The 15,202-nt window shown below is 39.2% G+C and overlaps 1 protein-coding gene across 2 annotated transcripts in view; it reads right to left on the bottom strand.

Annotated features, from left to right (window-relative positions):
- Positions 1–4,391: 4,391 nt before the first annotated feature.
- EGLN1 (egl-9 family hypoxia inducible factor 1) overlaps positions 4,392–15,202 on the bottom strand; it is a 58,156-nt gene continuing 47,345 nt past the window's right edge. The window contains exons 2-5 of one of the 2 annotated variants that reach the window (XM_041748093.1): positions 13,807–13,926; positions 10,757–10,893; positions 8,079–8,146; positions 4,392–6,912 (exon numbers count right to left, since the gene is read on the bottom strand). In XM_041748093.1, the coding sequence (XP_041604027.1) occupies positions 6,848–6,912; positions 8,079–8,146; positions 10,757–10,893; positions 13,807–13,926 (390 nt within the window). In that variant the 3' untranslated portion in view covers positions 4,392–6,847. The remainder of the gene's footprint in view (positions 6,913–8,078; positions 8,147–10,756; positions 10,894–13,806; positions 13,927–15,202) is intronic. The other variant, XM_041748094.1, reaches the window with a different exon arrangement.

Raw genomic sequence — 15,202 nt, forward strand, 5'->3', positions numbered from 1 at the left:
ATTTCGGCAAAGTCTTGTTTAAGGATATTTGATTCAGACTAGCTATTGTTGCACTTTTCTTCTGCCTTATAGTTGAGAAGAGACTTTTCATCAAGCTGTAAATGATTCTCATTTTGTTTTCTTCTTATGGCAGTGTTTATAGATGCTGTCTTCCTTTTTCTGTTCATTTTGAAAGGCATTCTTTTCCTGACTTGCAGAAATGGTTGGTTCTATCCAGGTGGAGATGAGGGGTTTGTGTGGCTTACTGGGTTTGATCTGTGAGTGTTCTGTTGGTACAATGAAATGCAGTATTCCTCAGAGAAAAGTTTTATTTTTGAGCTGAGAAGGGTTTTTCTCTTCTATGATTCTTTTCCCCCATGAGACCCTGGCTTCCTTCTTGCACTTAACCATTAAGTCTCCGGGAGACATCTACCCCTCCTCCCAGAAATGGTACCTTCCAGCAGCCACCTTCAATCTCATGAACTTTCAAACTTCTTTCTCTGATGACCCAGTTGGCCAGTGCTCTGTTGAACTGGTGTCAGATTTATCACTACAGATCTTCCTCAACTTACAACAGAATGATCCCATCATAAGCCGAAGATGCACTTAATACACTAACCTACCAAATATCAGAGCTCAGCCCAGCTGACTGTGAACGTGTTCACAACACTTAGATTAGTCTACAGGTGGGCAAAGTCATCCAACACATAGTCTATTTGATAACAGAGTGCTGAATATTTCATGTCATCGACTGAACACTGTACCAAAAGTGAAAAACAGAATAGTGGGAAGTACATCAGTTTTTGACTATCATGATTGCAATGCTGCCTTGGAGCTGAAGCCACCACTGTCACCCAGCATCGGGGGGGAGTATGTACCACATATCGCTGACCGGGGAAAAGATCCAAATTCAAAATTCCAAGTATAGTTTCTACTGAATGTGTATTATTTTCGCACCATCATAGTTGAAAAAATCATGAGTTGAACCACTGCCAGTTGGGGGCTGTCGGTATTTCCATCCCTCGTGGTGGAGTCCCTTCCTGCCCCCTGCCCACTGCTGCTGTATACTGCCACCGTCAGGCCCCCATTACCCGTGTCCCTTTATCATACAGTTTCCACCTGACTCTGACTTCCTGGGAGCCCTGATGCTGGCCTCAGATGCTTCTTGCTCTGCTTTCCCACAAGTTGAACTTCTGTCTCCCAGTTATACTGCAGGTATGCGTTCTAGGTGATTTTACTCGGTTCTCCTTGTCTCTATGTGTTGGGAAGATCATGAGAGAGATTCAGATTTAGGCAGCTGGCAATATTTCTTGGAAAACCAGAAGCCTGAGTACCTCCCCTTAGATACGAACACCCAGCAAGAATTACCAGATGTGTGAGCAAAACCTGCAACCTGAAAGAGAAAAATTAAAATGAACACAAAGGAAGGTTAAATACTTTATCTACGGAGCAGAACTGGTTGTTCTATACTAAAAAGAGAGAGAGAGAGAGAGAGAGAGAGAGCTCTTGAATATTAAAACCTGGTAACAGAAATGAAACCCTCCCTGGCATAACTGGAAAAGAGACTAAGAGACTTAAAAGAGTAAAGCAGAAAGACACATAGTAACTAAGAGCAAGAGGCACAAACCAGTCAATGCACAGTCGTTCCAGAAAGAGAAAGAACGGAGGGGGCAAAAAAGTACTGTAATAGTTTAAGGAAGTGTCCCCAAATGTAGGGCATGAATTTACAGTCTGCATGGCTATCACGGTGGCTGACAAGAGCATCACACCAAAGCACGCTATAAAACGACAGAGCTCTAGGGACAAAAAATAATTCCACAAGCTTCCACAGAGAAAAAGCAGGTTATGTTTAAAGAGTCAGGCCTAGGAATGGCTTCAGATTTCTCCGCATCCACACTGGAAGCTATAACCAGTGAGGCAATGCCTTCAAAGGACTGAAAGAAAATGATTCCCAAAGAAGAGTGGTAAACCCAGGCAAGTTATCAATGAAGTGTGAGGGTAAAACAAAGACGCTGGTCTTGAAAAATTCACCACCCACGTACTCGTTCGCAGGAAGACATATGAAGAACATGCTCCCCCAGATTGAGGAAGTCAAGCGAGAAAGGGGAAGATAAGGGATCCAGGAAACAGGAGAGCCAGCAGGGAGTGGTGGAGGGGTCTCCAGAACAATGGGGAAAGGAGACCTCAGGAAGACGGCTGTGTACCAGGCAGGACAACGACTCCAGACTGCTGAGGCTAGAAGCCACAGGAAAAGTATGAAAAATCAGGACATTAGGATACAAACAAATCACGGACGAAAAGTCGTCATGATTTACTCTGCTTCCAAGCTCTAAAGATCATCAATAGTCTTAACTATCAACTTGATCGAAGTTACAATGTGAGGAAGAAGGGGGATACAGAGGTGTGCTGCCCACGTGTGGTCGGATGGTGCTGGGGGCTGGACAGGGCCCTACATGCTTGTCTTTCACATGGGGAACTGGTTAGCAAATAAGGTCTCACTCTGAAAGTCCAACACATAACAATATGATCATGTTACTTAGAACTAATCAGGCCACTAAACCCAAAGAGTCCCTGTAAGTTTGTGCTCAGGAGAAGAAGGCTCATTTCCTTAAAAACCCCCTTCTAGAATAAGCTGACTTAGCTACATATACATGTATAACTCTGACCTTAAAAAAAGTTAAAGAAGAAAAGGACCTCCTATGGTCAAGCCCTGCTCTCCACTTACTGGCTGTGTGGCTGTGAACGAGTCACTGCTCTCACCCTGTTTGAGTTATAAATGGAGGTGAAGTTTGTTCTGCATACTCTGTGTGTTCCCAGGTAAAAAGGCAAAGGGGTTTTATAGAACTCGGTAAAAACAGTCATTAATCTTGGCAGGAAAGGTCTTAATCTCAATGAAAAGACCTGATCCAAAAACTCCCTGATAATCTTTATGACCCCTGGCCCCTTATTTGGAGTTCAAAACTCATCCGTTTAATAAAGGTGCTTTGGCTGCGGGCAGCTGTTAAGGCTGTACCTGTCTCGTGAAGTGGATTCTCTTTAAGTGTTTTCTCCTTACAAAACTCTTCCCAGCTCATGAGGCCAGGCCCTTTATACGTGTCATTTGTGCAATGGTTTATCCTTGGGCACTTGCAATATTTCAGGTGAAATTTACTTGCTAGTGATCAGGAAAAGAATCTGCATTTAAAACCAAGAGCAGAATCAGGGGAATGTATTCCTGACTTTGGAAGTCCAGTGAGTGATCTCAAAGCATTGGAGGCTGGGCATTTACTCCTGAGTGTTTATAAGTGAACCGAAAACCTCCAGTACACATGTACATTATTAAACCTACAGTATGAATATTTTCCACTGAGGTCTACAGCCACCACAGAGCCCTCATGCTTGGGCCGTGCACATGTTGTACTTCATTTAGGTCTCACACAGCTCAGCAGGCATTTGTTTTCAGATGAAAAAGGCTCCAACGGTCACATAATTAAGTGGCTGGGCCAGAACTAAGCAGAGGTTTCTCAGTCCTGCGCTCTTTCTACAACACTGCCTAATTTATTCTTCATCTCTGACTCACCTGCCCTCTCCCTTAATCCAACCAGCTATATTTCAATGCATTTTCCCAAATGCTCCCACGACAGGCCAGAATATAACAAAACCACCACACTGGAAGTTTTTTAGATTAGAGAGATATAAGCACGTATATTGACCTTACATTAGTATCAGGGAGGGAGACAGAACATGAGAGACTCCTAACTCTGGGAAACGAACTAGGGGTGGTGGAAGGGGAGGAGGGCGGGGGGTGCGGGTGACTGGTCGACGGGCACTGAGGGGGGCACTTGATGGGATGAGCACTGGGTGTTATTCTATATGTTGGCAAATTGGACAGCAATAAAAAATAAATTAAAAAAAAATAAAAAAAAATAAACAAAACAAAACAAAACAAAACAAGAGCTCTTCTGTTTTAGTCTCTGATCAGGACCACACAAATTAAACTTCTGTGCATACACACACAGGGTAGCTGTGTCAGTTACAGAACTATGCCTATAAGGCTCCTTCCTGTTTGCTGCAGACGAGTGACAGAGATATACTCAACAGCACTAGCACTAGTGTTAGAGAGTAATTTTTAAAAATTCTATTGAAAGGGCAAGAGTCCAAATGTCGTCAATCCAAACAAAGAGCTCGTGGATCCCATGGACAAGCCAATTACTCCCAGGATGTTTCTAAAATTGTTAGACTCCTATGTTTACTGTTCTCTCTCTTTCCCTTGTGATCATTTACAAAAAGTAATACCAAATGTTCTGGACTAAGCCAGAGATGTGTGATAGAAAACACATTATCTGATGTAAGGACCCATTAAGAAAGTCAGTGTATGATAAAGGATTAAAAAAAAAAGACAGCTGGAAATAACAACCATAAGTTTTTCAAGATCATTTATACATCTTTTTAATTAGATTAGCTTTACAAGCAACTTGAGAGCTCTTTCGTAATGAAACACTGCTTTTCAAAGTACATGACTTTACTGTCTGTGTATGAATCCTGAAATTCTCTGCCTACTGTTGATAAAGGTCTGTGTTTTACAGCTGGTTAATGTGTTGAATGAAAAATAGCATTAGAAGCTTTATCTTTAACCAGGATTAAACACATATAGGCCACAAATAGTTTTAAATTTTGTTTTAAATAGAGTCCTGCTTGGTGACAAGTTAACGGTCCCACTGACATGAAAATGAACAGATTTTAAATGGATATTAAAGAAATGGCTATCCTGGATTTCTTGATCCTTTCACAACGATCTCCAAGAAGTTAGATACAATTTTCTGAAAAATACAAATTTTAAGACCTGCCTGGAAAGCACAACCCACAGAGAGTAGAATCTGACACTTTGCACAACTGCAGAGATACACATGTGAATGACACAGGGGCCCCCAGGTTAAAAGGCTGTTGCAGTACCACCTTGACAATCACACAAACCCCCCCCCCCCCCCCAACAGAACACAATTTCTACTAGACCTAAAAATGATAGCACTTTTGAGCTGTGGCCTAGCTCAGCACGCTGCACCGCAGACCAGATGGCAAAGACAACTTGCACTCTCAGGTCCGGCTGGCAGAGGCACTTATGATAGAGATGTTACACTGCGTTATCTGGACACGGAGAGGAAGTGGGACAGAACGAACAGGGGCAAGAAAAATCAACGAACTCTAATTTTCTCCTGCAAGTTCTCCTACTAAGTGAGACCACAATACTGAATCTTTCATCCCACCCTATCCACACTGTCAGTTTCACTAAAGTTTTTTTTTCATGTTTTACATGAACAATAGCAATCTTTTAATAAAAATTACTGAGCTTTCCATAGAAAAGGTCTCGAATTGAATACAAACTATACAGATGCTAAAACTGTCATGAGTTGAAATATACAGAAGTATTTCTGTACACACATTTTGGCAAAGATCAAGGACAGAGATAGAAAACCAAAGTGGGCAACATCTAGACCCATAATTCATGCTAAATATGGATGCCACCCTTTGGGCTCTGCTAAAGATTAGCCCAGGAAAATGAAGTCTTAGACATCCATCCCAGTTCCTACATCAAACAACAGAAGTCTGGGAGGCCTGTGATATTGTAATAGTCCCTCTTTTTTTCTGAAAAGTAAAGGAAAAATCATAAAACAGAATAACAGAATTACCTGGTTTGCCACTTGTTTTGTATTTTTAAGCCAAGCGTAGAGCTTTCAGTACTGACCAAGAGGTGAGCATTACACCTGGGGAACACCTGCTTTGGCTTGGCTCTGAGGCTTCGCTAACACTGGGTCTGTACTACTAGGGCTCAGCCCTGGCGCTCAGTCTCCCCTGATGCTAGCCCACAGGAGCCAGATTCTCAACTGCAGATCATGTGCTTCACAGGAGTAGGAAGAAAACATAACAGCAAAACTGGAAGTATAGTCAACTTGACGGGAAGCAAAAGGAAAAGTCGTAGGAAGGGGACATCACCTTCTACATCTACAGGATATACCTGAAAGCATGAGAGAGCCCTTTGTCTTGGGAACTTGATGCTGAGGACAAACTCAAGTTCATTTAGTGCCAGTCATTTTAGTCTTTTAAAAATTCTAACTTAAAAGAATAAAGCCTGGGCATTTTTTCTTATAAAACATGAACTGAAAGTTATTGGTAGTAAACGGTGATGTAGTTTTACTGTTAACATTTAGTCATTAACAATGTCAGAAACACGACAGCAGCAATCTTTAAGAGCTCAAATTAGTGTAAAAGACAGGACGACAAAACAATCTGAGTTTTCAGTTGGTGATTAAAGTGCTCCTTTTCTCATGGTAAGTAAAAAGGAAATGAAAGTCATCATCAGTCACTGGCAACAAACATGATAAGAGGCCTTTTAGGGCAAAATTTAATAGTACGAAGAAGTTTACAAAAATAGATCGATGCTATTTGGGGGAGTAATACTGGAATTTTTTCTCGATTCAGTTTGATGTACTGTACCTGGTCATACAAAAATTACTTCAAATTCAAACTTGACTCTATAAAAAAGGGAGAGATGAAATGAACTCATCTAGACGACAGATCTGGCAAAATATAAGAATGAAAAAATTCTACCTAGGGCACTTATTTCATGTCCAGATGTCAACACCATTCTCAGTTGGTGGCGCAGCTTGTACTCTTCCCATAAGCAATCACAGGTTTGTAGTCAGTCATGCAGTACAAAGTCACATAGTCAGAGTCTTCTTTCTGATACAACACGACAAAGTTGTTTCTATATCCTTATTGAAATGCCGACTGGTTGTCTATTTTTCTTTACCTCATTTATCCATATTCACAAATTAACAAATAGCGTCAACAATTATTGTAGGTGAAGGAGGGTATTGCTGGATCAAAGGCTCTATAAGACGTCTTTACTGATTGAATCAGAAGGCTTATTGAGTTCAACCCTCACACCTTTTTCACCTGCAAGGTAAAAATAATATATATATATTATTCATTCATTAAGCACCAGAGAGCTTCTGTTATTCTGTTACTCCTTCCCACTGAGCTCCTAACAGTGTGCACAATGCCTCAGCTTTGCAAAACATACATCATCTGAAAACGATCCCACTTGCTACCCTGCAGCATTGTTATAAAGAACGCACTACTCTGAACTAGTAAACCCTCAAAGGGAAAAGCCATTCTCTACAGAGATAATGATTTTATCTCCTTTTTACTTTAAAAATGATTTGAATTGCTATAAAATAGCAGTGTTCAGCATCAATGAAAGGACACTCCTAGGGTTCTGCCACAAATAAGAACTTTAAAAATACATTAAAAAAGCAATGAACGTCCAATTTTATGATTTTACAAAAGGTTGCTGTGGGATTATCAATGGCTCATGAAAATACAGCAAATCAGTAATGTGAGCCCTGAGCAGACTTTTGGAGACCGAAGGTAGGGTTAAAGAAAAGAGGGAAGTGGTCCATCCAGTGGAAAACTCAGACCCCCTGCTCTCAGGAGACAGTGTGTGGTGGGGTTTAGTGGGGTGGGGGTGGGGTGCTGGCATACTGAAGGGTCTTCAGATTTGGTATAAATGTGTTGATCTACGGACACCACCAGCTGGCAGGGACGGACTCTACACGCCTGTCTTATTAGTTTCCGCATTTCGATTCATCTTCTTTGTTTTTTTTTTTTTTTGATTCATCTTCTTTGTATTCATTTTCTTCACGTCCACATTCAACGTGGAAGACCTGGATATTCTTTAGCTCGTGTACGTTTAAAAAGGAAAGGGTATTTATTGACTTCCTTCTAATGGGAGAATGACAGGAAGCCAGACGGGGGTTACCAAGAGTGGGGCAGCTAGTGACTGCAAAGGGTAATCACAGAAAAAGTTGGCTCCTATTTGAATAATTTTCTCAGGTTTCTTGCCTCAAACTTTCCTCATCTTTGGACCATTTTGTTGGTTAAAGATAAAATGAAGATGGCTTGAGAGAAGTCCTCTTTAACATAAGGGAACTGAGGAATCTGACAAAAACAAGGAGCGAGTCTTTGTGGAGGTCCTCAAGACTGTGTCTGTGCTTACAGACAGCACCGCGTGACAGTGGGCACTCTCCTTGCGGTGTACCCTGGCCCCAAATAATGTTTACCTGTTAGATATTTTACTTTAGCTCGTGCTCTCTCATCTGCATCAAAATACCAAACAGTTATTGCGTACCTAAAAGAAAATTCAGAATAGGGTAAGAATGATCACACTGGAGAAAAAAAAAAGTGGTATGCTCTTGCAGTGGTCTATTAAAATGTGTAATGCCAAAATAAAGCTTTAGACTGAATGGATAAATGAGCTCGAGGATAAACAAGCTCAGAAACAACCCACCTCTCCAGTAGCCTCGATGCTCAAGAGTACGGCGGAGAACCAGGAATAGCTAAAATAGTTGTTGCAAAGTTGTTGCAAAGTTTCTTAATACCTACTGAACTTACTTGATTATCTGTTTTGTGAGCCCACAACAGGTCAGACACAGATGATAAGAGGGTAAAAGAATGGCCCTTACAGAAAAAGCACACTATCCATAATGCAAGTTCTTGAGAAGAAAAGAGAAGCAAAAGGGCATGAAAGGGAGGGCTCACAGTTTCAGCAGCTTCTGAAGACATCACTGTTTTACAGCAAAGACTAATGGTGGATATTTATGATTTTATAACCTGAAGTCATCAAGAAAGTTAAGTGATGCTAAGAGTTCTTAGGGCTTTTATCAAAACAGTTACACTGGTTTTGACATTTAAAGTTTATTTAGCTAAACTTCATTCCTCTGAAAATTTCACTTATTTGGTACAGCTTGTTCCACAAATAAAAGAAGAATCTCTAGTTTATTAAATACTGTGACGCCCACAGTTACACCTCCTGGTACCAATAACGGGGAAAGTGTACACATACCACAGTAAATAAAAACACACTATAAATGGTAATTCCTTAGCAGAATATGACAATTAGTTAGTCTCTTGCAGATTCTGGCCACTGTTCCCTGGGGCCAGGGTGGGGAGTGGTTTGGGGGAAAAAGCCACACTGAATGAAGAGCTCATCAATGTGACAGAACTGAATCATGTAATGTACCTGAAGGAAGGAGTCAGAGGCAGAGTAGAGTCAGAGTCTGGGACTCTGAACAAATAGGAAAGAGAGGCCCTCAGATCACTTAGCTGCCAAGTGACAATGCTGAGGTCAGAGTCTAGCCTCCTCACTTCCAGACTCTGCTCCTTCCAGAGCTCCAGCACACCCTGCTTACCATAGAGCCTCTTCTATTTTACCAGGTGGCCTTGGGAATGGGAAAAGTGCACAGATATATAATTTTCTCTCCTTGGCCATTCCCTAAACTTTCAGTTACTTAATAATTAGTCTTGAACTTGAACAATCTTGACCTTTCACTCATGACTTCCCCACCACTGTCCTACCACTCCTTGCTTCTGGTCATTCTGAGCCCTCTCTTCACTGTGACACCTGGCTCATCTATTCCATCTATTTCAATTCAGACCACTTTCTCCCTCCTCCAAGTCCTGTAGCATCTATCCTCCACAACTATTTGGCATTTACTACCTAAAAATGTTTGTCATTTATTTAGAAATGATACAAGCATGCCATACTCAAGATTTCATTAAAGGGAAGGTTTATGAAGCAGTTTCTAGGTCAGAAAGGGTTTTAAAGAAGCAGTAGTGGCAGATTTCTCGGGTACTGGGGTGCCAGGAGGAGAGATGGGGGTTTGGGGATAGCACATCATGTGACGGGACAGGATTCCTCCCTGGTTTCCAATTATGGCTTCTTAGGATCTCTAGCCACAAGCAACTTTGCTTGCTACTCACTATGTGAATTAGGGTTAAAGGCAACACAGTTCAGAAAGAAGCAAGTAAGAAGGGGTACCTGGCTGGCTCAGTCAGTAGAGCATGCGACTCTTAACCTTGGGGGTCCTGAGTTTGAGCCCCATCTTGCATATTTAAAAAAAAGGAAAGAAAGCAAGCAAGCAAGCAAAAGGAGAAGTGACTATAAAGTCTTTGGAATTTGAGCCTCATCTGGGGGCTGGCCTGTGCCTATCACCACCAGCAAAGCGAGCTCTTATCCTGGTGTATCTATGGCTAGGCCTCTTCTCAACCAGACCTAACTACTGTAGGCCAGTAACTCACTATCATAATATTCAAAGTCCTTTCTATAATGAAAAAGGGTACTTGCAAAATATTGCTATTTTTCTACATTTATAACAATGTCTGCAACATCTTCTATTAGTCTTAATATTTCAATGTACAAAGTGTCCAAAAGAGTAATAATAAGGCTCATATATTATTAAAGCTAATGGGTTAGTTTTCGAACATTAACTCCCACACATGGCAACCTCTCTTTTTCCTCTTCATTTCTACTTTCCGGGTGCCTCTTATTTTTTTGTTTTGTATAATTTTTCTACATTATCCCTCTCCCTCTTTTTCCTCCCTTTTTTTTCTCTATCAAATCTATCTGTCCCCCATTTGAGTCCTCTCACAGAATCACAGAATGGATTATACATGGAGATGCACAGAATAATGAGATAGGGCTGGAGAAAGGAGAAGGCCTATCCTTCCATTTCTTACCCCAAACGGAAGTGGTTACACAAAGTCACAAACATTTAGCACCAACTGGGAACAAATCATAAATAAATACCACTATTCAACTTAAAACAGTTATGACTGAAGTGTTATGATAATGGTAACTAAAAAACAGTAAGACACTCACTAGAAATGCTCAAGTATATCCTATCTATCCCCTCCTCTCCTACTATATTCTTTACCAATTTTTTCTTAAAAGGAATACTACCTTGTAGAATATGCTGGTTGTACTTCATGAGGGTTGCGACGGTCAGACCAGAAAAACAGCAGTCTATCAAATTTGGGTTCAATGTCAGCAAACTGGGCTTTGCCTTCTGGAAAAATTCGAAGTATACCTCCACTTACCTACAGAAAAGAGCCAAATATGTAAGTATGAGAGCAAAAACAATACACAATGAAATTTAGGGAGAAAAAAAAGACCACGTCAAAGTCAAAATTTGTAGTTGGAGTATTCATAGATATACCTCAATTAACAAGATATGAAGAGGAGTTGAGATTCCAAGTATATGCACTGATACGAGAAAAAATTCATTTCTTCTTTTGGGGATTTCTATAAATACTGATGAAACAGATGAGTATTATCTGAATTCAAAAGGCTCCAAATAACACCTGGAAGTTTTAAAAAACTAGTACACATTTCTTATCTAGGTATGCTTATGATGTGCTTAATTAGCCTATTCTTTAAAAATGTGTCCATTTCAAATCACCTTGACTAAATTACTATAAATGGTGAGGTATGTCAAACGGTTTATTGTATTTTAAGCTTCAATAGTAATAGGACAGTCACAAGTTTAATGCCTCTTATTTAAAGAATTCAACTCTATCAGTAGAAAGTGTCATCACTTATCATCACCACCATCATCACTGTGGTCATTATTATTAGAGATCGTACCTCTCCCTTTCCAGACATTAATAGCTACCTGTTTATACAACTGGATTCCATTCAGAAAGGATACTTATATTTACCCAAATACACATCCATCTCTATTCAGGATTAGATGGACTCTTTACCCTTGAAGAACTAAACCCTAAGCAGGTAGATGCTTAAATTGAAGGAACTTCAATATTTAATCAAGACATCATGGAGGTTGGGATCCCTGGGTGGCGCAGCGGTTTGGCGCCTGCCTTTGGCCCAGGGCGCGATCCTGGAGACCCGGGATCGAATCCCACATCAGGCTCCCGGTGCATGGAGCCTGCTTCTCCCTCCGCCTGTGTCTCTGCCTCTCTCTCTCTCTGTGTGACTATCATAAATAAATAAAAAATTAAAAAAAAAAAAAAAGACATCATGGAGGTTGAACCTAGAATCTGTAGTTAGATAAGCTGTTTATCAGGTTCATCCTTAAGTTAAATTCAAGCTACTTGTACCCTTGCCCACCTTCCTCAGGTCTGTTCAGATTGATTCCCACGGCAATCATGCAAACATCTAAAGAATCTCTAGACTGTGACCAAGAACGCATTCTTTTCTTCCCCCTGACCTCTGACTGGAGTCACTGGGAATATCACAAGTGATCTGCTGAAAATATTTAACAGAGATAATTGAAGCTTCCAATCTTCCTCTGGGAAGCCTTCCATGACCCCTGAATTAGGTAGTCTTCCATGTGGTCCCATAGCAACCTGTTCTACACTGGCCATAAGCAACTGTCATTGTTAATCTACTGATCTGTACTCTCCATTAGATCCCAGGCTCTATGAAGGCTACTTCTATTTCTGCTCTATCTCTAGCACCCAAGACGACGTCTGGCACACTGTACATGTTCAGTATAATCTTGCAAAGAAGTTTTCAGGGCTACATACAAAAATACTAAGGACTTTTTTCTGCTTATGCACTAATTCAAAAACTATATATTAAAAATCTTGGTTAGGTCCTAACAAAATTAAAAGATCAGCCTAGAAAGAAACTAATAATATAAAGAAGTTAGGAATTACTCAAATATATTTCTAGCTTTCAAGATATTTACAAAATTGGGAAAAAATAAATTTCTAAGTTTTAACTCAGGTTACACCAATTTGTTTTGTGCACTGGGCTCAAGGTGAATGACCAAATTTATGTGTCTATTTTAAACTTTGAAAGCTGTAACAGAAAAACCATGCTTGTTGACAGAATGCTTTGAAATTTATTTAACCCCCTTAGTGGTAAAACTTACCTCTCTTTTGAACTCTGATAGAAGAGAATCTTTAAATCAATATGACACAGAAAGACTACTGGAGCACTGGGAGCATATTCTAAGTTTTAAGTATGATTTAGGACTAGGTTTTTACATATTTAAGACTTTGGGTTTTCATTTCGGTATAAATGTTTGTGCTGGGGAAAGTGTTTTAAAGATTATTTGATTTTTAAGAATTGCCCTGGCTACACAGGTATGTTCACACTGTGAAAATCCAGTGGGCTATTTATTGAGTTCACTTTTCTATTTGAAGACTTCAATAAAAATAAATAAAAGTTTCTAAAAATCAACCAAAAATTAGTTTAGACAACCTCCAAAGCAATAAGAAAGTATGACATACTTTTGAGGTTACGATCACTTAAAATCAAGTGAAACTCAGGCTAATATTAAGGAAATAAACATTTAAAACAAGAGAAAATTAAAAAAAAAAATAAAATAAAATAAAACAAGAGAAAATTAAATGTACTGTACACCCTAATTGGCTTTAAAGGATTTGTCAGTATTGATAAACTTCTAGTTTTTTCCATAATCAGGAAAAGAAGGAATCCTGCCTCCAACATTCAATTCAATAACCCAATGCCAGAGAAGATCTCTACCAAGAGAAATAAGTAGAAAATAATCCACAATTATTTACATATAATCTCTCTCAAAAGCCATTATGAAACAATTATTCTCAAAGTGTTTTTTATAAAAGCTACTAAAAGTTATATATTTCAACAAAATACATTTTGTTAATAAATTCTGGGGGGCACCTGGCTGGCTCAGTCGGTGGAGCATGTGATTTTTGATCTCGGAGTCGTGAGTTCGAGCCCCACGTTGAGTGCAGAGTTTACTTAAAAAACAAAACAAAACAAAACAACAACAACAAACAAAAAAAAGTTAAATTTTGGAAGCATGCCTCAGAATCTGAAAATAAGGGAATCCACTTTTTAACACACATTATGTTCTACTTTACAAAGATCCACTTCTAATACTCAAAACTGAAACAAATATAAGTTTTAACTATTCCATGTGTTAAAGACAGTCTCCCTAAGAGGAGTATGAGTCTTAGTAGCTGTGGGAAAATAAATAAATGCTCAATTAAGTTGCATACCTTGGCATCCCAGTCTTTATTAAGATAATATATACATGTCACACATCTTCCATCTCCGTTTGGATTATCAACATGACGTACATAACCCGTTCCATTGCCTGGATAACAAGCAACCATGGCCTGTAATAATAATGATGATAATTGTAAAAGTCTATACACATTATGAATAAAAAGGCAAGACAACTTATAAAAGAAATCTGATTTTTGGTTACTCTCACACTTAAATTCTTCTAAATAAGAATCATATTTTGTAGATAAGAAGAGGCAAATATATTCTATGTTGGCACTTATAAAGAATACAAGGGCAGGTTGGTAAATAATCCAAGGCCTGGTGATATCTGCTTCACAGAGAAGGGAAGAACCCACATGGAAGATCTGGAGTTCAGAAGGATTGTAGGACCCACTTTCAGGATCTTTATTCATACTGATCATCAAGATCAAGCGAATTTTGTTCTGAGGATAGAAGGAGACTTCTATCCTTCCTGAGCTTACTGTAGAACACCTACAGTATTGTCAATCAAATACCTGATCTGGCACTGTCTCTGAATTTAGAAGGCCAACTCCAAACATTACATTTAATGTCCATGATTTAAAAAAATAAAAAAGAAAAGAAAAGAAAAAAAAAAAGAGAAAAGAAGGCTAAGTGACAAATTAGCATGTGACTAATTCTTCAAACCCAAAAGAAAGTCATTTTTTGCTCAGATTATAACAAGATATAGTTCAGAAGATTGCTGGGTATTAAGCATGAAGGTGGAAAAGGCATCCAAAATAAAAAGCACCAAAATAACTCACATGCTCTAGGACTGTAGTACATAATAATCAACTGAAATTAGAAAGAGTGATTTAAAAAGGCAAAAAACCTCAGAATTATGAAGAAAACAAAAAAGATGGTCAAGGTTACCACTTATTTCTGAAATCTTTTATTTCTCCAATTTTTTCATGTATTGTAGTCAGCCGATCAGTATTAATGTCTAGCAAGCACTTTAAACTTTAATGCTCAGTAAAAAAAAAAAAGACATTTTCATAGACACCCTGGATCTACTGCTCTTTCAGAAGCAGAATTTTTGGTGAGTATTTATATGTCTCTATTTTTCCTGATTCCAGATAGAATTAAATGCTTTCTCTTGGGACTTGAGGTTGTAATAACAGGCAGAACAGCATAGGTTTAGTGGATTTAATAATGCTCGACAAAAGATAAACCCAAACAACTTCCCTGTCACTAGCTGCTAAGGAGAGGCACATGTAGCAGATCTGGAATAGGAAGTATAAGAAAGTACCAATTTAACAGTGTAATAAGCCCATCTGTTAATAAAGACAATTATGGCAAATTACATGACACATTCTTACCCATGGAAAAGAATGAAAACAAAACCAAACAAAACCAAAAACCCAACCT

This window comes from Vulpes lagopus, chromosome 3, assembly GCF_018345385.1.
Source record: "Vulpes lagopus strain Blue_001 chromosome 3, ASM1834538v1, whole genome shotgun sequence".
NCBI lineage: Eukaryota > Metazoa > Chordata > Mammalia > Carnivora > Canidae > Vulpes > Vulpes lagopus.